This window comes from Aulostomus chinensis, chromosome 8 (assembly GCF_037954235.1).
Source record: "Aulostomus chinensis isolate RoL2024-O1b breed Wild chromosome 8, RoL_Achi_v1.0, whole genome shotgun sequence".
Classification (NCBI taxonomy): domain Eukaryota; kingdom Metazoa; phylum Chordata; class Actinopteri; order Syngnathiformes; family Aulostomidae; genus Aulostomus; species Aulostomus chinensis.
The window spans coordinates 12,591,007-12,613,499 of NC_141327.1; the positions used below are offsets into that span (position 1 = coordinate 12,591,007).

At 43.2% G+C, this 22,493-nt stretch overlaps 1 protein-coding gene across 5 annotated transcripts in view; it reads left to right on the forward strand.

Moving 5' to 3' along the window:
* Positions 1–7,680, forward strand: part of add3a (adducin 3 (gamma) a) — a 104,477-nt gene extending 96,797 nt beyond the window's left edge. For 4 of the 5 annotated variants that reach the window (XM_086211027.1, XM_086211026.1, XM_086211025.1 and 1 more), the window contains 2 exons: positions 463–555; positions 3,491–7,680. In XM_086211027.1, the coding sequence (XP_086067153.1) occupies positions 463–555; positions 3,491–3,741 (344 nt within the window). In that variant the 3' untranslated portion in view covers positions 3,742–7,680. The remainder of the gene's footprint in view (positions 1–462; positions 556–3,490) is intronic. The other variant, XM_086211028.1, reaches the window with a different exon arrangement.
* Positions 7,681–22,493: the final 14,813 nt, after the last annotated feature.

Sequence of the window (22,493 nt, forward strand, 5' to 3'; positions counted from 1 at the left end):
TGGGGATTTGATCATTTTCTCCATTTCCACCACCTACAATGAAAATAATTTAGGGAAACAGAATTTTGTTAAAGATCCTCACAACACAGTTGAACTGAAATCGTTAATGACTGGAATAATTTGAACCGGTGGACTTTTACTTAGTCTTCATTGCATCTTTGTCACAAAGATATTAGGACAAAACCAAATGTCACAGCTGCTGCTCAGAGAAACAGTCGATCAGCAACTGAGGATTTTGGGAAATTTGTGGAAAAGCATCTGTGCATGGCCTGATTCTAACATGTGTGTGTCACCACTAATCTCTTGAACTCCCCCATCCCTCTATTCCCTCACCCTCCTCTGACCCCCCTCATCCCAATCCCTCCACTCACCCCTGCTGTCGTCCCACTATTTCAATCTCCACCCTGCACCGCCGCCCTGCAATTTGCTCATCCTGCACCGCCGACCTCACCCTCCCTGCAGATGGCGAGCACGAGCTAACCTCCGATGATGGCTCCACACTCTCTCAGTCTCTGTCTCTCACCCAGTCCCCGCAAAGCACTCCAGCTAAAGAAGGTATCACTCACTCGCTCACTCCTCAGAGAGAGATTGATCCTTGCAGCCATGCCTTTTGTCTGTATGAGTGTGTGTGTGTGTGTGTGTGTGTGTGTGTGTGTGTGTGTGTGTGTGTGTGTGTGTGTGTGTGGCGGTGTGACCGTGGGAGAAAATGTAACTGGAATGAATGAAGCTTTGTGAATAAAAGTATAAATAAACCTGTCCTCATTAAGTGTATGACAACAAGACCAGATGTCGTATGCCCCATCAGAGACCTCATTTAGAAGAGTATCAAAAAGATTTTACAAACTTTTTAAGTGCTGAACCAACACAAAAAAGGTCCTTTCTGTTTATTTCTGGGTTTTGTCATAATTAAATTGTCTGGATTGATTAAGAAATCCATCACAGGGACAATTCTGTCAGCTAGTAGGCTAATTTTTAAAACACCCTGGAGCACTGAGGATGTGGGAGATTTCAAAGCAGTTGCCGAACCTCAAACCCTCTCAGTGGTTCACAAAAAAATAGCAGCTCAGCATTTTTGGACATATGCCTGGTTATTGTATATTAGCTGCCATGGATTAGCATAGAGGCTAAAATGAGTCCAAGTGAGCTAGCATGATTCTGTCATTTTCTCTTAAAATTACAAATCTGTTGTGTAAATCTCAGTATGTTGTTTTTTTTTTCTTTTGTTTTTTGTTTTTCTTAAATTTTGTTTTTGGAGAGCTGGCACAGAGACAATTCTGTTTGCTAGCAGGCTAGCTTTGAAAACGTTCGTTAAATGGGACGATGTATGAGATTTCAAAGCAGCTTGCCAAAACACAAATCCATTAAATTAAAGCGGAGTAACATAATTCACCAACTTCCATGTTTGTTTGTTTGTTTTCTGCTGGGTTTGATGATAGATAGTAATGGGGCAACTTTTGGAAATATGTCTGGTTGTTGGGTGTTAGCTACAGAGCTCTTGTAGAGACAGATAGCCTCACGTAGCACAGGGGCTAGAATAAGCACATGTCAGTAAGTATGTTGCTTTCATAATCACAAATTCAAATTTGAAAACTTAGGGGTTTTTGTCTTAGATTTGAGAGCCATCGCAGAGATAATTCTGTTAGCTTGCTGGAAAGTTTTGACAGTATTTTGCTACGTATATTGAGGATGTGAGAGATTACAAAGCAGGTAATCATTTAACAGTTCTTGTAATTATTTGTGTCTTCTGGGTTTAATGATAGATAATAATCACTTGACATTTTTGGAAATATGCCTGTGTATTTGTACATTAGCTACAGAGCTACTGTGGCCAGGCGTAGCATCAAGGCTGTAGTCAGCACAAGCCAGCTTGCATGGTTCTCTCAACCACTTATCGCAAATTTGCAGCGTAAACCTTAGTTTGAAGGAATATAAAAACATCCTTTTTATGTGACATGTTTAGCTTTTACAGAAACTATTTATTTAAAAGAACATGGGACGGGCAGCTAACTCGCAGCTATCTGTGCATCTTTACACGCTATTGTTGGGAGGTAACCTGAGAGTGGGGTAATGTCGCACGTGATATTTGAGTATTGAGGTATTGCCTCTGGCTGGATTGATTATCAAGCTGAGTATTTAAGTATTTGATAACTCGGAAAGACATTTGAAGCCAGCTGGTTTCCCTCAGAGAGGCACAAAAATCTAAGAGCAGCTTCAGCTCGTAAATAATGACACCACAGGATTGACTTCCTGTCAGCTTCCCTCCAGCACAAACACACCAAACCACACAATGAGGAACAATTAACCCACAATGGTGCCGTGGCTCAGGGGACACATATTTTCTGATGCCACTGTTGTGGGGTCAGCCAGTTGTTTTAAAACCAGGTCAGGTCACGTTTCAGGCTGCATGTTCATTTCGTGTTTGTTTTGCTAACATGAAAATAAGCTGAGAAGTCGTCGGTGTATTAATGCTTCATTGTAACACGATGCCCGCATCCTGCTTTCATTACCCAGAGAGGAGGAGACGAGACGCTAGCAGGCCTGTTACGTGGACAGTTATGTGAGGGTGGTGTAGCCTGCAGTTTTAAGGTGAAAGGAGGACAGACTCTAAGCTATCAGGTCAGCTAGGTTTTACTCAGGGATATTACCAAATATGTAGAGCGCCAGGACAGCGCGTCTGTGTCACAGCCACTACACCGGGGTACGCTCAAGGAGAACACTACACTGCAGTTTGAAGTAATATTCCTGCAATAAACACACATTTGGTAATGTTCTAGAGCCAGACACAGTGTGTCCATGAGTAACCAGGAAGTGGGAAAGTTCCAACAACCAGAGAACAAATTGAAAACCTTGTCAAATATCACACTAGGAAGCAGGTTTGGGGTGAAAGATTAGAAATGTTCCCGGCCTCTTCATTAATAATTTAGGTCGTTCTCATTAGCGCTGCTGATTGTGATGTCAAACAATACTTTTTTGAACATTTTTCTTCATCTTGCAGCTGTTGTTTTTTTGTTTTTTGTTTTAAATCTATTTAACCTTCTGGCTAGCTTAATAACATCACGTAGCTGTCGACACTCTAACTGACAGGCAACGGGTGAAATATCGACCTTCATTTATTTATTAGTTTTACTGTTTTTCTGTATTCAGGTTACAGGTACAAATGACATTTTCTCTGGGCAGTCATGATGCCTGTTTGTCGTTGGGTGAGACTTTCTAAAACGGAACTCTAGCAACTCCCGTCCACTCATGAATGCTCAGCTAGAACAGTTGACATGTGATGGCAGTTTGAGTCAAACTTCATGGCACTTCTTTAAGCTGCTGCATCTTATTACAGGCTGTTTCTGTCATTTTATGTTATTTTGGGCAACATTATATGTGGGAGTTTGTCAAATCTCAGCCTGTGTATTATTATTTATTGCGACGGTCTCTCCATAGAAAAGGTGATGAGTCATCTCCAATGTCTTCTTCTCCACCCCCTCCTCCTCTTCCTCAGTTAACCACACGGGCCTGATGAACGGCAAAGACGACCACGGTGACGCGGACGAGGAGCTGTCCAAGCGTGTCAGCCAGCTGACCACCAGCGTGGAGAGCGTAGAAATCACGGTGCGTTCTGGCGAGAAGATCGAGGAGGTGCTGTCCCCCGAAAGCTCGCCTTCCAAATCCCCAAACACCAAGAAGAAGAAGAAGTTCCGCACCCCATCCTTCCTCAAGAAGAACAAAAAGAAAGAGAAGACGGAAGCCTGAGAGTCCAGCGCCAGGCTGGTGGATGTTGGTTGAAATGAGAGAAATAGGCAGCAGCCACCTTTTTGTTGTCTTTTTTGTTTTGTCTTGTTTTCAATGTCCTTTTATGATTTTTTTTTTTTTAATTTACAGACAGTTTTATGTACAAAAGGCAGAAGAAAGAATTTAGGAAAAATAGGATTTGGTTTGTGTAAAAAAAAAAAAAAAAAGAAGAAGAAGAAAAAAAAGCGTCGCCTTCTGCAAAATATTTCGGGAGATTTTCGGGGGTCCGCTAATGAAAGTTTCAGCAGACGTTGGGTGAGGTTGGTGGGTGTCCAGGCACCAGATCACGTATGCAGTACTCTGACTGGGCTCCTTGTAAGCTGTTAGTCATTTGAGTCATGAGATCCGGAATGACTGGATCCTCCTGTGTCGTTACCCCGACTGAACTTGAAACCATCACAAGCATTTCATGCTTCATGATGCGATTTTATGATGATTGGATGGCAGGGTGGGCGTTGTTAAACTGCACATGATTTATTTTAATTTTTTTAAAACTCCTCTGTCTTTTTATTTTATTGAGAATTTTTTTTTCTTTTTTTTCGGTCGCCCGACTCTGCATGAGGCCGCACGAAATTTAAAGTCACACTGGAAAGCTGGTTTCTGGCTAAACTGCCACAGGGTGTTAGTGGATTGATTTACGGAGTGACGTTTCCTCGCTGGCCTGCTCTCTGATACAAACCTTCTCATCAGCTGACTGCGGTGAAACGGGCAGCACCACAGACGAGCGGTCACCAAACTGGAGTAGATGACGAGGAAGACGGTTGGCTTCATCTCAAAAAGAGCCAACGAGACAATATTTATGTAGCATTTTTCATATCCTCTCCTCTTCATCTCAGTTTTTTTTTGGGGGGGGGGGGGGGGGTTTTGGCCAAACTGAAAGGAGAAAAGATGGAAACAATCTACTTTAAGTCACTGTGTCTTGTTTACGTCATCTCGTGAAATTTGATCGACTTTTATGACCCTATTTTGTACTCATTTCTACAGAGCATACGGATGTTACGCATGTTTTCTCTTTTTTTGCAAGAAGTGAATTTATATGGCTGAGGTGATGCCTGATTGCTCGAATTATATTCTAATAATCTACACAAATTAACTATATAACACAGATATATGAAAACTGGATATGTCGGCTATAGATTTTGAACTATTTTATATTTTATCGTGCTGCACTTTTGTTGTGGTAGATTTATATAACACGTTGTAGTTCCAGGTGGTTTCACCAGTGAAGGAGATTGTGAAGTTATTTGGTAAAAGTTGTGCAAGTAGCGAGCAAGGCGTGGCGTCGGAGAGAGGTCAGGACCCGGAAAGTGAGTCGCATGAAGAAAGAGAAGTCTTTCATTGGTGTCACACGTCACAACCCAGCAAATATTAAAAAAGCAAGAAGTGGTGCTGAAGTACAAAGTCGCCAGCTGAATTCATCAGAGTTTGGAGCAGTGATGTCTTTGTGTAGTATGTTCGTGTGTGTTTTTAAAGCCATATTGTAATTTTTTTTCCTCCATTATTTTAATAAGACAAGGGTTGCGATTCTCGTCTGCCTGCTGAGGCGTCAAGGACCTGAAAAGACCTCCGTTAAATCACCCCAGTGACTGCATCGACACCCCTCAGGCTCCCAGAAGCTGTAGAATCTTAGCTGTGCTTCCTCTGCTACACGTTTCCTCCTCCAACTGGTAGATGACTTGGAGGTCACGTGGACATTTTTATTCAATCACTCTGCGAGCCTGGTCGTCATTTTAGTTTCTAAAGCCTCCCTCATGTCATTTCTCTTGTAAACATGATCGTTTTGTAACTGTAAGATGACCCACAGTTGAACTCTGCAAAGCCAAAGTGTGATGGGTTGCCACACCTCCCCCCCCCCCCCCCCCCTCCACCACCGCAGTTGAACCAGATGTACCAATATCCCAGCTAGCAATGTGAAGCATTGGATTTGGAGGGTGGGAGGGAGGGTCAACGACGCATCTATAGCTGCGTTAGCTTCATTTTTTTTCTTTCTTTTTTTTTTGTGGCTGAGATCTCACAAGTGAAGGATGGAGACGGAAGGTGTGAGTTTGAAAATGGAAGTGCAATTGTGTGCAGCAGCAGAGCGGGGCAGGGGTTAACCTGACGCCACCATGTTTTTATCACTCAGACTGTCGTTTTCTTTTTCTTTCATTCCTCCTGTCCTCCTGGGGGGGAAAAAATCATCTTTTCATCCTCCATTTGTATTTTTTTTTTCCTCTTTTAGTTGCAGAGAGCACTAGGCTACTTTTTTTATTAACCATTTTAAGAGCGGAGAAACTGCTCCCAGATGAACTGAATGTGCGTTGCATTGTTTTTATTTTTTTTCTTCCTCTTCTTCATTTTCCGACTGTTTGCACCTTGCTTTTACTAATGCCTCCGTATCCATCAATTTTTATTTTTCTGTTTAAAACAAAACAAACAACAACAAAAACGAGAAAAAAAAAAAACGAGAACGAGTTTCGCTTTGGCATGCCAGAATGAGCCAAGCTACTTTGTGACCTGTGAAAATCCTCTATCAATGGTTATCTAATGGAGTTGCTTTTAGATGTATTGCTAATCAGTGTAAATTCACAAATAAAACTGTATTTTAAGAAACGGAAAGCTCATTTTCATCTTTTGTGCGTCACAGTCATTCTTCGAGATGTTTTTTGTGTTCAGCATAATCCATTCATTTTTGCTTTCTACCATTATCACAAATATTAGATATTTGATGCTGCGTACGTAGCGAGGAGTTTAGGAGAGCGCACAGATGGGAGCGCTGAAGCACTTTGCTGTATGCGAGCAGGAAATAACAGTAACTGGTGCCTTTCATTTATTTTCACGGGTGTGTTCGTTTAAATCAGAATATTATAGCTCTTTTTTTTTACGGTGAGTGGAGACTCGAGGAAATATGGAAGCACATGTTAGAAATGCTAAAGATGCTTTTTTTTTTTTTTTATCCTTCCTGAGAGTTGTTGATGAGAGCCTCTCTGATAAATGCTTTTATACCCTATTAAAAAAAACCACTTACATTTATCTTCTGTGAGAGACAAACTTTGACCTCCTATATTACCGTATTTGATGTGTCAGAAATATCCTTTCAATAGTAATCATGCATTCTAGGTTTTGGTTTTGGTTTTTTTTTTGTAAGAGGAAGCGTGATTGCTGCCTCAAGACGCTCACTTCTAAGAAATCAGTGCCCCTCCTGAGATTCGGATCAACCAGAGTCCCTGCCACTAACCTGCTGCGGCTCCACACAAGAGCGTTGCACAGTGAGCTCGCTGCTGTGGGCCCTCGGGAGCTGCACCTTAGCAACTTTGTGTTTGTGTTAGCAGCCAATGTGCCTTGACTGCATTTATATCCTCAGATGCACAACTATTTATGCAGAAACCACATCACCTGTAAGCCGTCTCTCCCTGGCTGGTCCGTCTATTCACTGTCTCTGACCTGGAGCGGCAGTGTGGCCCTGTACTCATCAGTGATGTCTAAATTATTATATCCTCTCTTTTTTTTTCGTCATTTTTCAGCTTTCCAAGGCTAAGCTGCTTCTCACGTATCTGGTAGAACTCTGCTAGAAATGTAAATAACTTGTCAAGACTCGCTCAACTCTCCGCTGGTTGAACACGTTTATGACTCATCTTCGTCCACTATTAGCAAAACCTGTATTTGTAGGCTCCCCAGCGGATTTATACAAAGATTAAGCATCAGGAATTTTTTTTTCCTTTGTCTGTGTTAAAGTCAAATTCAAGACTCATCAGGGAGTGGGGTGGTGAATAATGCAAACGAAATGGACCGGGACCCATTTTACTTCCCTTCCCTTGTCTACACAGCTATGTTTTGCTAACTTGTACTTCTATCCTGGCATCGGGGAATGTGATAAAGCACTTTATTTGGCATCCTTCTTGATATGAACAATAAAAGTATATGAGCCATCCTGTGACTCGGTGCATTTTGTGCATCTGTGGAGATGATGAGCGCTTCCTATTCACTCTGATGTGATGTAGTCGTCTTACAGTCTGAGAATTCATTATGAGAGAATCGGATTTGTTTGTGCTCATTCTTTATCTCTGCTGTATGCTAAAACAAATAACAAAATAAGTGCTTAAACTGTGGATCCCCTAGGGGGAAGTGAGGGGTGAGGTCACTGAAGAACCACTGCTTTACTCTGTGATTGTGGCGAAGTTAGTTTGTTAGTTCAACATGTGGTTTCTATAAGTTTAGAAAGACAAGCTAGTCATCCAATAATCTATTCTCCTGTATGAGAAAATTTTGACTTTTTGATTTTAGACCGAGAAAGCCAGCGGGGGAACGGTTCCCACTCCTGAGTCACACACAGATCTGTCCTGTTACATCACATCCAGCACTGTTAAGAAGGTGGAGAGGGTCTGTCCTCTGGTCCAGACAGCACCATGCTGGGACTGTCAAAACAATGAGCCTCCCTGCACCAGATGCATGACCTGCTAGGGGAGTACAGAAACCATAATAGGCCTTTTTTTCTCTTCTCTCTTTTTTTTTTTTATAGGGTAACCCCCCCCCCCACCACCACCACCACCACCACCACCTCTACACACACACTCAACACCCCCACCCCAGCAGACGTCCCACCCCTTGTGTTTATTAAAATTATTAATTATAAAATTATTAAACGGAATATATTCACTATACGGCAAACTATTTAGCATCAGTGGTTCCAGACATCTTTAAAACCTTCAGTTCCTCTTTTTCTACTCCTTATTACCACAGAAGCCGTTCGCAGACCTTAAATAACCTTTCCTCAGAAGAGCAGCCTCTTTATCAGCCCCAGTGGCCTGTAATAAAAACACTCCCAGATAGCTGCTAACTAATTACAGCTCTAACATGTATCTTGTGATAAGGAAACCGATACTGTAATGCAGCAGTGCAATCATAACCCCTTCTGTGGATTAGCCTAGTTGTATGTACACTGGCATCCATTCCAGAGCACGTGGAAAGAGTAAATCAGTGTGTATTTGTGTGTTTGTTTAGAAGGAGGAGGGGGTTATTTTGTGGAATCACGGCTATTGATCAACTGTTCTATCAAATCCTCGAAGATGTATAAGGTTCATTTCATGCTACAGCCAAGCAAGGATCTCACTTATTGCCTTTTAATCTTGGATTCACCGAAGGCCGTTGGACAGAGATTATAGATGTTTGGGAAACCAATACAAAGAGATTTGCTGAGGAGAATTATCTGGGTGTTTTATCATTACCATCCTAAGCGGCGACCAAGCGCCATTTTTTAGCATCAACATTCAAGGGCAAAGACACAACAGCATCGCCAACAAAGGCCAGATAGTTAGAGAAACAAGCTTTTGATTTATATGTCAGTTCTGAATAAGTAAATTGGCGAGGAAAGTCAGACTTTACATTCTGGGCGAGGGAAAAAAATCCAACTCTATTCAGAACAAACAAGGTCGCTGACTATGATTAAACATTTTTGTCAGGCGATATCTTATTTTCTGATATGATTTAATGTCAGGAACAAGTTGTTGTTCGGCAAGTACAAATAGAGTTTGTGCATCTAAAGCAATATATCCTGCTCAGTTTCATTCTGTTTTAGGGGAGTAAAATGCATTAGGGTTTGATTTAGATTTCCTTCAGTATGCACACACACACACACACACACACACACACACACACACACACACACACACACACATACGTGTTATCATCCTGTTATTTTATATAAAATTGATTCAGGAAACACAACCAGCAGACATGGAGGGACATTAAAATTTAAACTGGATTTGTGTTTCAGTCTTCAAACGGATGTAAGTCCAGTAAGATGAGATCACAAAAATTTGCTGTAGTAGAACAACGCACTCTCATTATACAACCAAGAACGAAAAAGACACAGTTCTGCAAAGCCTTGCTAAAAGAAGTGCACTCACAAATGAACCGAGGGAAACAGTGGTTGCATGTTGGAGGAAATCCAATCATGATGGACATGACATGCCCTTAAACAAGAGCCACAGGAGATCTCCTGCTGACTTAAGCTCTGGAAACAGATGGATATCTGCTTTATATTCTTTTACAATCAAGAGGTCCATGTGACAAACGCTGCGAGTGCACAGAGGAATTAGCAGCATGGATTGCCAATAGCCACTGTATCATTTGTCCTCCCTGGTTATTGACTGGCTGCTATGGGTTATATATAGGCCACTTTGTCACATGCTCCTCACATTGTAGAATCAGACCTGCATCCTTTTGCTATTGGAAATCTAATCCTCTATCGAAGATCGATAACATGCTATTTCCTCATCACTTGTCAAGGATTCAATAGGATACTGGACGTGCGATCAATATTGTAAAACAGCAGCATTTATTAATTTGAGACCAAATCATATCATGTTTGATGATGCATTGTAAGTTTAGCGCTGTGTTCTTATAGAATATGTGTCACGTGTTTAATATGTTAACTTCCAATTACAGTGTTTGACTTACATGATGGATACGCAGCAGCAATGTGTCCAAATCAATCTGGTTTGATTTCTAAATAGAATAAAATATCGAAAGCTTCTGTGCGTTCCTCGGTCAGGCCGAGAGATGAGATTTTTAACAACTTCAGCTACGTAAGGTTTATTCAGAAGGTCGTCGTGGTTAAAAACCCCATCAACCACATGCTCCAGCTTTCACAAAAGGGCTCAGTGGAACTTAAACTTGTCTCTCTTTACCTTGACCTGAGCAGATCAGATGTTGTGACCCCCTGAAGAAGTGAAAAAAAAAATTGGACTGTTACTTTATAGCTCAGCATGTAGTGTGTGCACCGTGTCCTGTCCGATCCAGGTCCTACGTTGTCGCTCTCCCGTGTTCTTTACAATTGCTTCCTTAAAAAAACAGAAACAAACATAAATGCATCCTTATATACAATAGAGGGAAATATCTTTGGACATTTTTAAGAATAAATTTATCAGTATTATCTTTTTCTTTAATTGGTCACTGCATTAAAGATTCAAAAACAGACAACGGCGCGACGCCGGGTATCCCCGCTAACTGCTAAACTGTTCTTTGGATCAATGTTGTTTTACAATAAGGATGGTGGAGAGGTCTGTTTGTGCATTGTCAGCAGAAAATGGAGGCACGATGGCTTCTCATTGTGATCTATAGTTCCACATTAGCTCCTTAACACACACATACACACACATTGTCCTCTACTCTCCTTATCACCAGAAACCAGGGATACAGGAAGGAACAGACAGACAAGTGCCTGAAGTGTGCTGATCTAAGCTGGCTCTGCGGTTGGCAAGGCCGTGTTTGTTTTGTTGTGCGGGTTAAGTTGAGGGGCTGATGTGGCAGGGATGTTTTGAGGTTAAGTGGGCTAGACTTCTGGACTAGATTGGACGTAAACCATCTCCCAAGAACCTCTGCCACTTAAACCACTTAAACAAGAATTTTACTAAACCTTTTGTTTGTTATTTGAGGAAAAATCTTCGTAAAGTTAGCTGTTTGTGCCACTAACAAAGACCCTTTTAGGGCGCATTCATACTTGGCCCAGTTGCCTTGTACTGCTCTGAAGAATGATTGTCCCTCTTCGCCACTCCACTGCTGGCCTGAGCTCACATTATGCAGGCTTACGTCATCACCCAACTGCATAACACATGCTGCACCGAAAGGTGACAAGTTTGCCACTATGAAGCGTGAGTAACAGCAAGCAAAGGCTAACATTATATGTTAGCACGTAGCATTCCTAAACATGAATCCAAAATTATAGGCTTGCTTCTTGGTTTACAGTCATTTTGTTGACACTGTCACACCACTTTAATTCCCTGAGCTGCCAGATTATGTTATGTTCATACTGGAGCTGTTCACAGACCATTCCAGGGCCAAGGCAGCGACCAAACTCATCAATCCAACTAGACTTTGTAGGACAAATGTGCTGCTTGAGATGGAACTGATCGACCTGTGTGAGTCAGCTCTCAGTAGACCCATCGAACAACATGTCATCAGTCCACCTGGGTGTCATGACACAGACTTCCCAAAGCCTTAGCAAGGATTTGACCTCTAAAAACCAGTGTTGTTGACCAGTATTGCATTAACTTGAGTCATTTTCTCCCCCAGCTAGGAATGGCAGCAATGATCTAACTCCTGCTAGACGAATAATGAGTGTGTGTGTGTGTGTGTGTGTGTGTGTGTGTGTGTGTGTGTGTGTGCGCGCGCGCACGCGCACGCGCACGTTGTTTGGAACCTATATCACCCCTATGGTAAATATCAGGGTCACCAGGAGGAGGCTGAGGTACATGCTTGCTGACAATGCCTTAATAGAGACACTGTATCGTCTTTTCTCCTCCCACTCTCCAGGCCATCCTCTCCTCGTTCCTTTTCTCTCTATCTATCACCCTCCATTGAAGTAATGGGGGTGGGGAGGGGAGGAAGACAGCTAGGACGGGCGCCGAACTCGCAAAAGGGGTGCGCCTGTCATAAAGGGGTCAATGAGGTACAACAGGGCTACTGTGAGTTGTGTCCTGTGGGCTGATCCTCCTTTTTGTGTCAGCTGCTATCTCTTCAATGGAGGGCTAATGGGGGGCTTGGATTTCCCTAAGTGACACTGATTAATGGGATGAGAATGGAGGCAGACCCCTCTCTTCTTTATCAGCGTAAGCCCATATTTATCGCGCTTCAAAGACTGAGGTGAAGGGTGCACTTAACGTAACTTTCTGAGTTTAATTTGTCGAAAGATCTGAAAATATTTGTGTTCTATAGGTTTCTGCTCTTGTTTATTTTAACAAAAGTGAACCCAAGAGGAGGTTTCATGCTATTTTTAAACACAGAATAAAGAATTTGCCTGATGTGCTGCAGTTACACGCACTCATCTTTACTCCCCGTGAGGGGGAGGACGTGATGACAGAACTTTATTCAACTGCAGTGTCTTCATTATCATCACCTGCATCTGGAGAAGACACAATCACACCTCTTCCAGTTTCTGGAGCCTCTCCCAGCTGACATTGGGTGAGAGATGGGGTTCACCCCGAACGGGTCCCCCCTCCATGACAGGGCCATCAGGAGTTCAGTATCTTGCTCAAGTACACTTCAACTTGGGGAAGTGAGGATCGAACCAGTGACCCTTCGGTTGCTAGACAGCCACTCTACCACTGAGCCATGCTGCCCTGCCTTTTTTTCATCAGTTCTCCTTATATCCTCGTCTGTGCCTGCCGAAAAGCATGAAAGGGTGATGAGGCAAGTTTTGTGAAAATTGTGCATTTCTGAAACTTGTTCAATAAAGCTATTCATGTTAAAAACAAAAAGAAATTTGGTAGGATAATAGAATTTAGTAGTCTTCCCTCTATCATGACTCCTAACTTGGAGTGACACACCCTTGATGAGTGACAGCTTTGGCTCTATGTTTTAGCCTTAAAGCTTCAGGCCCATTGTAAACCACAAGCAGTGTGTTTTTGTCCTCCTGGAACTGTTAGCCTGAGCTTGTGTAGTTTACCTGAAGACAGCTGCAGGTGCAACCTTATTTTTGAGTGACTATTTCAGTCAGAATTCTCTGCCCTTCTGCACCAAGCATGCTGCTCCAGTCTTCTGTGGTGCATGAAACCATAACCTTTGAGCTAGCAAGCCCGCACTAGCCCACACACAAAAATGCCAAGTTTTAACAAAGACTCAGTCGTAGAATGAGGCAGGTCTACAGCTGTGAATGGTTGTGAAGACATACAAAAAATATTAATATTTGCGTGCTTAGCACTGCCCACACGGATTGGTGACAGGTTCTCATTTCAATCGGAGGGTAACTGCTAACTGCTCCGCTCACATATATTAAAATGAAGGTAATGGCATCGCTGAAATCCACGTTGAGAACATTCTCTCCTCTCATTGGTCAGCCAAGATTGGAGAGGGAGCAAGAACATAAACGCAGGAATAATGTTCCACCAAGTGGCCCAAACATTAATCCAGGCAATATCTTCATGATTTATTCTCTCTCTCTTTATTCAGGCTGTAATTGCTTGCAACTTTTGATTTTGCTCATCCATGTCCCAGAATGCAGAGTGACCCAGTTACAGGAACCATGTAGCTCAGGCTTGCAGAGCATCATCCATCGCCTCTATTAGCTATGAAAGAGTTGTGTTCAGTCCCAGCAGAGTCCGACTCTGGTTTGTTTTCCCGCCAAGGAAGCAACACGTAACAGATTCAACAGGGACTAAACAAAACAGGTTTAAAAACATGTTTTTTTCACATATTTGTTCCATCAGTATATCAGGCCTATTTGTTGTTTCGGGAGTTTTTTTCTTGCTTAAAACCGGTATCTGCGACTTAGGCCAAATTAGCAAAGCAAGGCTAAAAACCTCCAGTGCAACAAATAGTAACGCAATAAAAGAGAAAACAGACATTTAGAATAAAACTATACTGAGAATATTCTCTCCTGTGCAAAGCCAGCAGCAATTAATATTTCAAGCGTCCCACTGAGTGGGTTTTCTTGCGCAAATGTTTAGGAATTCAGCCTTTAATTCAAAGCCTTGTGAACAAAGCTTTATTTGGATCTTGAAAAAAGAAAGAAAACCTCTTCCCCCAATGAAAAAAAAAACCATCCGGTGATATGAAAAGCAAAGACATACTGTGTGAGTCTCATCATGCTATTCATTTCCACCACGTGAGATGTGTGTTATGTACACACAGACATCATTTCGTCCCCCTGGGAGACGCCAATCGTTTTGTCTGGCCCGGATCCCTCTTTTGTCTCTCTTCTTCTCTCCCTCTCTCTTCCCACTCCCAGTTATCATCTCCCACCCTCGTTGTCCCAAAACCTGATATTAAAAAAGGATTATGGGAAAACAACATGGGTAATTTCCTGCCATCCTGAGAACCATCTCTCTGTTGAGAGGACTCATAAAGCTCTCTCCCTCCTTCCCAATATCTTCCTGTAGCCTGCCAGCAGAGATTTGGAGGGGCGACAACAACAACACCAGTGGGGGTTGGTGAGGAGTGTTGAGGGAAGGGGTGGGTGAGCGGGTTGGGGTGGGGTGGGTGCAGAAGTCTGTTTCTTCCTGTCTGCCTCTCTCAGTAGTCTGCCAGCAGAGATTTGGAGGGCAACAACAACAGTGGGGGATTTTAAAGGGAGGAGAGAGAAGAGACAGAAGTGTGACTCCCCAGTGGTCGTTCCCGTGCCAAGGCGAGAAAGGGAATAAAGAAGGTGGATGGAAGCGATGAAGGGCAGAGGAGGGGGGGGGGGCTTGAAGGTGTAGCTGGGATGTGAGGCGTGGAGGAGAACAGGACCCCAGAGGAAGATCAGGATCAACTTTCAGCTCAGTCGGATCTTCATCGACACTGGAATTTGAGCTGTTAACTCTCTGTGATGTCAGAGGTTTCATGAAGAAGGAAAGAAAACAGAGAGACAGCATGACAAACTATGATGGATACAGATAAACAAGAACGTAAGTGGTGTGATGTCACGAGTCCAACAGGAAGCCAAAAAAAAAAACCCATCAGAATAGATTTTGCTTGCCCACATTTGCATGTACATTCATCTGATGTTGAGTTAATTTACATAAAGAATTATGATGCAAAACCTACTGGCTGACACCCAAGGAGCGAATGAATAAATACCGAGGATGTAAGCATTATTTTTAATGACTAATAAGACACAAAACATGTGAAACAAAACGTGATGTGAAATCGTATTGTTAAGAATGAAGTGGGGGAAAAAATGCACTGAAGAAAAAAGGAATGACTTTAATCACATTTTCTGGAAGAATTTACCCAATTCCATGCTTCCCACAGGGGAAATCATCTTCATTTGCTAATGATACCAATAGCAATCCAACACAAAGGCACTGTGTTTTCATAATGTCTCCAACCTGCGTCTCACATGTCTGTTCACACTTGCAGAGTAATATGTCTGGATGTTAATCCATTCATAGAAATTTCGAACCGGACAAATGCTTTGACCTGACACGGCTAAAGGTTTCTCCAGGATTTCAATAAGGCCTTTGCATAATATGAAATTATTGGAATATCATTCCAGTTGACCCTGAAAGTTTCTAATCCAGTTCTAACAAGAGTGAGTTTAGGGGTCAGTGAGTCTACAGGAGTAATGATAAGCTTCAGGTCAGTCTCTAAATGTTTCACTCTTAAGCTCCTTTCACACTGCACCAAAAACGCGGATGAACACGGATGTTTGGGGACTCTGAAAGGGTCGCCTCTGCATTTCGACCCGCGTCCACCGACCCTCCAAGCGACCCGGGTGCTGCAGTGTGAAAAAGGCACCCCGTGTTGTCTCAGGTTTCCTGCGATATGACCCGCTGACATAGATCTACCCTCCTGTTGCATTCTGATTTTGTCACTGTGCTGCCTGTCAGGCTGTCATTGCGGAAGCTCAGGAAAAAATAAATAAATCAATTTTTTAAATTGGGCTGGGCTGCGAGAGCTGCTCACTCATCTCTCAACAAAGTTTTGGCCTCTGCTGTAAGATCAGTCTCCCTGTTGATGTCCCTGAAACTCTATTTCACTCCTTTTTTCTAACAATTCACATGTGTACGATCTTTGGTAAATTATTCTATGCTTGGGAACTCCCACCAATCGGGGAACCCTAACGTGAACTGCGCAAGCGCAACTGTGTTTATAAACAAATTGTATTGCGAGCTTGTACATCTTTTTTTTATCGAGCGCACTGACAAGATCTTGAAGTCCACGAGCTGCTCGCCATCCATGGTGAAGAGGAAATCCAGCAGCAGATTTCTGGAACCGTACGGGACACAGTGATTTATGGGAACATCACCGGCATTTTGAGGGAGCTCAGACATTTTCCAATCTGCACCGAGTTTGTATGCTTTGCAAAATAAACAAAATTGCAATGCACGCAATGACAATGCTAACATTCGATGCAACGACGCCCATGCTGTCGTTTGTCTACCTCGCAGTGTTCTGCCGCACTTTTTTGTGTAATGATGACGTCAGCGCGATGACGTACGAGAGAGAGAAACACAGGCACGCAGCGGGAGCTCAGACCCACATCCACTGGAAGCTCGAATGCGCCCTCATGCTGAGCAAACGTGGGTACAAAAACCCACAATAGACACACGTGTTTCAGTGTGAAAGGGATATCAGTGAGAATATAAAAGGACAATGAAACAGCAAGGAAACTCCATCTCAATATTCATAAAATGATACATTCACCTGCTCTCAATATGCCACATATAAATAAAGAGAGAAGAGACTGAAGAGAAATAATAAATTCAGTTTTTTTAACAAGGTCTCATAAAAGCTTCAGGCAGCGCAAACACACACTCATATACACGAACCTCATCTGCAGGTCAGATTGTTAAGTGAACCTGATAACCTGAATCCTTGTCATCACTGGCAATGGCTGCTTTTCTTTCTTTCTTTTGTTTTGGGGGGGGGGGGGGGGGGCTGGTATGTTCAAATACCCTGTGATTGTTGTGTGGGACTGGCAATCGTGTACATGAATGAGGTGATGCTACCCCAAAATCCCTGAGGCAACTCGCTCCGAGCTGCTGGTTTTGTTGATGATCGATAAAGTTAGCTAATGCAGAACAATAGTAAAGTACTACTTTAGTCCTCTACCAATTAAAAATCTATAGTTGAAAATATAACCAGAAAATAATTTTAAAAAAGGCTTTTCCATGCTTGAAAATATGAAAAATTATAATTCAGTGGTGGCGGCACGGTGGTGCAGTGGTCAGCACTGTGGCCTCACAGCAAGAAGGTTCCGGGTTCGAGTCCTGGCTCCAGCACAGGATCTTTCTGTGTGGAGTCTCCATGTTCTCCCTGTTCCTGTGTGGGTTCTCTCTGGTACTCCAGCTTCCTCCCACAGTCCAAAGACACCAAGAGAGGACGAGGCTGATTGATACTTTAAATTGACTGTAGGTGTGACTGTGAGTTTGAATGGTTGTCTGTCTCTATGTGTTGGTCCTGTGATGGACTGGTGACCTGTCCAGGGTGAACCTTGCCTGTAGATGCTGGGAGAGGCTCCAGCCCCCCCGTGACCCTTACTAGTAAGGAATAAGCGGACGACGACGATGGATGGATGGATAATTCAGTGCTCACCTCAGTTAACGCCGTGATTTGTTTTTCTCACACGGAATATGACATCAAACCAAGTAGATGCGCAAAACTACTATTCCACTTTTAAGTATCATCATCTGATGGTGAAAGTATTACCAATGTGACATTTTTCACATGGGACGAGAAGCCCCAGTCTCCCCTATCACTAGGACAGACGGCCCAGCCACACTCACCACAACACAAGTCCTTCTAAAACTTATTAAAAACATTTATCAGATGAAAACATCATCATGTGTCTCTGCTTTGTCTCACTATAGAGGACAATTAAGGGTGAGCATCATGAAGGTGACTCGTTGACTAAATGCGCGAGACATTAGTGGTCGTTCTTGCCATTGTTGTGCCACTCACAAAGCTCATCATTTCAGTAGGCCTGAAATGTGTGGCGGACCATCACCAGTGCAGCATCACTACCATCGCTGATTGTGCCTCCGTTTACAAACCAGCTGATCGCACCGTTGGAAAGAACTTTGGTTATTGTCTTACATAAGGGTGCTGTAATTAATGACTTAGGCCCACAATTTCTTGCAACTTCCAGTGTTTTAACGGGTTGTAACACGTGATTGTCAGTGTTTTTTTAAAGCAGTGCGAGGAGGGAGAGAGAGAAAGAGAGAGAGAGGCAGAGATAAAAGGCTGTTGAGTCACCCTCTATCTGTCATGTTTTCCTCCCTCTTCCACTCACACTGACCTCCATTCACCACCTACTAACAATCGTTCCACCCTTCTGTAATGCTACACTCCACACGCAAACCCACACACAGACACACACAAACACACACCAACACTGTACAACTACTTTCTCATTCCGACCACATACGATGTTTTTTATACACACAGCCGTGAAAACAATCCATCCTTTATCCCTTTCTCTCATCACCCCCACCAAAACACACACACACACACACACACACACACACACACACACACACACACACACACACACAAGCAATCCTAATGCACAGATACAGTACATACTCAGAATTTCAAACAATCTGATTTGCATGAATGTTTCATGTGTGTGTGCATGTAGTTTTCCTCACCTTAGCAGAACAAGACCCCCCAACCCACACGCGAACACACACACAAAGATACATACTCAATGTACACACTGCACACTTTTAGCCCTGTAAACACATGCATGCACACACACACATATTCAGGCATAGACAAATGCCCACAGGCGCACATATTTTATACAATATATATACTACACAACACACACCCCTTTGACAAACAATATTTTCTCCTGCCTATTCAGTCTTCATTACACACACACATTTAGATTAGCAAACACCCATTCCTTTCTTTCTCCATCAGTTCTCACACACACGACTACTATACTTTCTGTACAGTGTGTGGGACATCTGCCAGAGTGCCTACATGTATCCCACTGCCTGTTATAATGCACACATTGTGGTCAAATCCCCCTGGATGTGGAATGGGCTGACAAGCGCCTCACTGTGCCTGAGGTCCCTCCACATAAGCCATTGTAAGCCTTTCAGCATCATAATATATGCCCCCCTCCCTCTACAAGACAGGATATGGGTCATTGGGTCAGCGGGACTAAGTGCTGAGTATTACATAGGAATTGTGTACATGGATCCTCGCTTCTTCTATATCTACTACAGATAATCACCCTCAGATTATCCTTCACCCACTGCTGCTGGTAATCAAACCCCACTCGTGGAGAGTAGACGATGTATGATGGCATGTTACCGGTAGTCTAAACACGAGCGACATCAGCTCACCGCCATCAGCTGCAATCAAACACTTTGGTGGTGTTATCTCAGCAGACCTAGGAGACCTCTCAAAACACTAGGAAGAAATCAGAGTTGGGTTAAACAAAACAAGATTCTCTGGGTCAAGAAGGAAGATTATGACATCAAGACTCTAATAAAGCACGTCCTCTAAAGATAAAGCTGGAAGCGATTGATTATTTGGGTCAGTGTCAGACTTGTACTTCTATTTTCTCTCTGTGGCCAGCTTTGTCTGGCCACAACACCTGGGCATGTGACCTCCACCTGGTGTGGCTTTGTTGGTCCCATTACACCATCAAAGCAGGAGTTGGTGTGGATCAGTCACAGGTGTTAAATGTGTGTCATCAACTGAGGGTTTGGCAAAGTCCAAACTGCTAGATGATAATGATGGTGAACATCGGATGATGACATCACTGTTCATCGGGCAGAGGGGTGGCGATTTCGCTGTCCCGACTTTGTCAGGGCATGTGGAAGCAGGTGGAGCCAAATGAAGAAACTGGAAGGACTTGAATGTAGCATTCATTATACAGACAACAGCAACAACAGCTAGACTGACAAATGAGCAAAGTAAACACAAAAACTCACTAAACTCTGGGAGGCAAACTGGCTGGAGAACACAAACGACATGAGCAAGTGAACGAGAACACAACTCTGCTAATGATACAACAAGAACCAGGTGAGAGAACACGAGGGGATGAGTTCACCCCAGGAACACAGCTGTGACTGACAGGACTGATTAACTGATGACACATGGGTGAGACTCAAAAAAAAAAGGTGAGAAATAGTCAAAGACAGGAAGTAATACACGAGGGGAGAACACTTCAAATTAAGACAAGAACTGAAAAGAAACAATTCAAAACCACAACAAGAGAAAACAATAATGTCCAAATTGAATCCAAATGTAAAGTCCGTAACTTAAAATAAACAACTTGGACGAAAACAGACTCGATCGCCACTACAAACACCGCTGCTTCTCATTGGCTGTGACAGCAACCTTCAGCTGTCTCCCAGCCCAGAGAGCTCTCCAGTGAAGGCTCACACTTCATGTCTGCTACTGAGTTATCGAAGCAGAGTGAACTACTATAGCTAGCTATACTGAGGAATTTAAGCTAAAAACAATAGCCACTTGATTGAAAGATGCACCCTATCGCAAACCTGCTTAAACACAACTGCCACTGATGTACCTAAACCATACGTGTTGGGTTTGCCCATCCGAGCAGGTTTACTGATATAAAGGGCCATGTGGCAACTCTAAATCAAGCTTGAAGTGTCTCTGCATTTTTCCGTGGCTTGTTTTTTTTAACGCAGTTTGGCCTGGTTTAATCATTTTTTTAAACATTAACCCTTGACGTTTTGATAATTGTTTATTTTTCAAGGCACTGTCAACATCTTGAACACAACTTGAATCAGTTCCTTCTCACCTCATCCCACTTCGTCTGACTACAGTGAAAACAACTTCCCAATTCATCTTGCACTGTCCTGTTTCAGGGTGGGGTCTCATTACGTCCTCTCTCTTGGCATTCCTTCCACCTTAGTAACTGTGCATGTGACCTGTTAGGAGCAAGGGTCATGGGCTAGTGTTGAGGGGGCGTTAGGGTGTTGAAGGGGGGCTCTAAGCCCTTCTTGTTATAAGCAGCCCCCCCCCCACCCCCGTCCGCCATTCATTGCAGAGCTGAAATGAACTCCATGGGAGGGCAGAGCGCTCTAGTCGCAGGCGTCTGCTTGCACCACCCTACCCCAAAGCCAAGGAGGGCCAGCCATCTGCGCCCTTTGTCTAAGAAGGGGGATCGCTACCCCGTTTCTTTTCTACACACCCCTACACATACACACACTCCTGCACACACAAGACGGACAGAATTAAAGATATTTTTCAAGATGGAGGAGATCCCATCCAAAGAAAGAAAGAAAGAAAGAAAGAAAGAAAGAAAGAAAGACTGAGCTCTGTGCAGTTGGGCTCCTCCTCTCACTCACTCAGTATGAAATATCAACTTTTCCCTTGTCTTTCTTCTCTTCAGTCTCTCACACAATGAGAGGCTGTGTTAGCCTGGGAGTTGACGATTGACTTGACCAAATTGTTCACATAGCTCATTGTCTCTGCCCAGACGTTTTTCAGGGGGGAAGACCAGGCAGGCACCCCTCCTAAAATATAACACTTGAATAATTCAGCAGAGCAATAACTTCTCGCCAAAGTCGTTCCCACTAAAGAGAGGATTAGATTTGTGCATTTGAATTTCAAACATGAAGCAAATTCAAAAAAAGGAAAGGAACGCCTCCCCTGTGACAAGCGCCGCTTCACTCATAACTCATTTTAACGTCCGCAGAGAAACAGAAGGGATGAAAATGGGAGAAAGAAATGAAATCTGACATGTAATCAAGCATGGAAATGGGATACTAAAGGCCCATTTCACTTTTTTAAAGCCTCTCTGTGAGTAAAATATCACAGAGCAGAGAGTCGAACAATACACATCCAATTACCATTCAAGAGCTATGAGAGAAGAATGGAGCAGAGTCCTCCGGATTTGATGAAGCACAGATGTTCAATAGGGAGATTTTTAGAGGACTCATGAGCAAGGATTGTCTCCTTCAGTCTGTGTGTGTGTGTGTGTGTGTGTGTGTGTGTGAATGTGAATTTAAATCAGAGCACACATGTGCACACAACCATGTTACACAGACATGTGCTTGCATAGCACCAGCGATCTCAGCATGCTCATGAACTCACTACAGCTCCATTGTCTATGAAGGATGGCTCAGTGAATAGAAGACCTAGTTTTGGCTGTAGAGGTTGGAGGACCCTCTCTTCTGCTTGTTCCCTTTGGCTTCTATTGTTTGGCTGGGCCTGCACCTCGCTTGAGGCCCATCCCAGACCTACTTACCCAGAAACAGCCAACTGCTTAGGTCATACTATTTCCACTGCAGGTCAGTGAGAGAGAGAAATGATTATAGTTG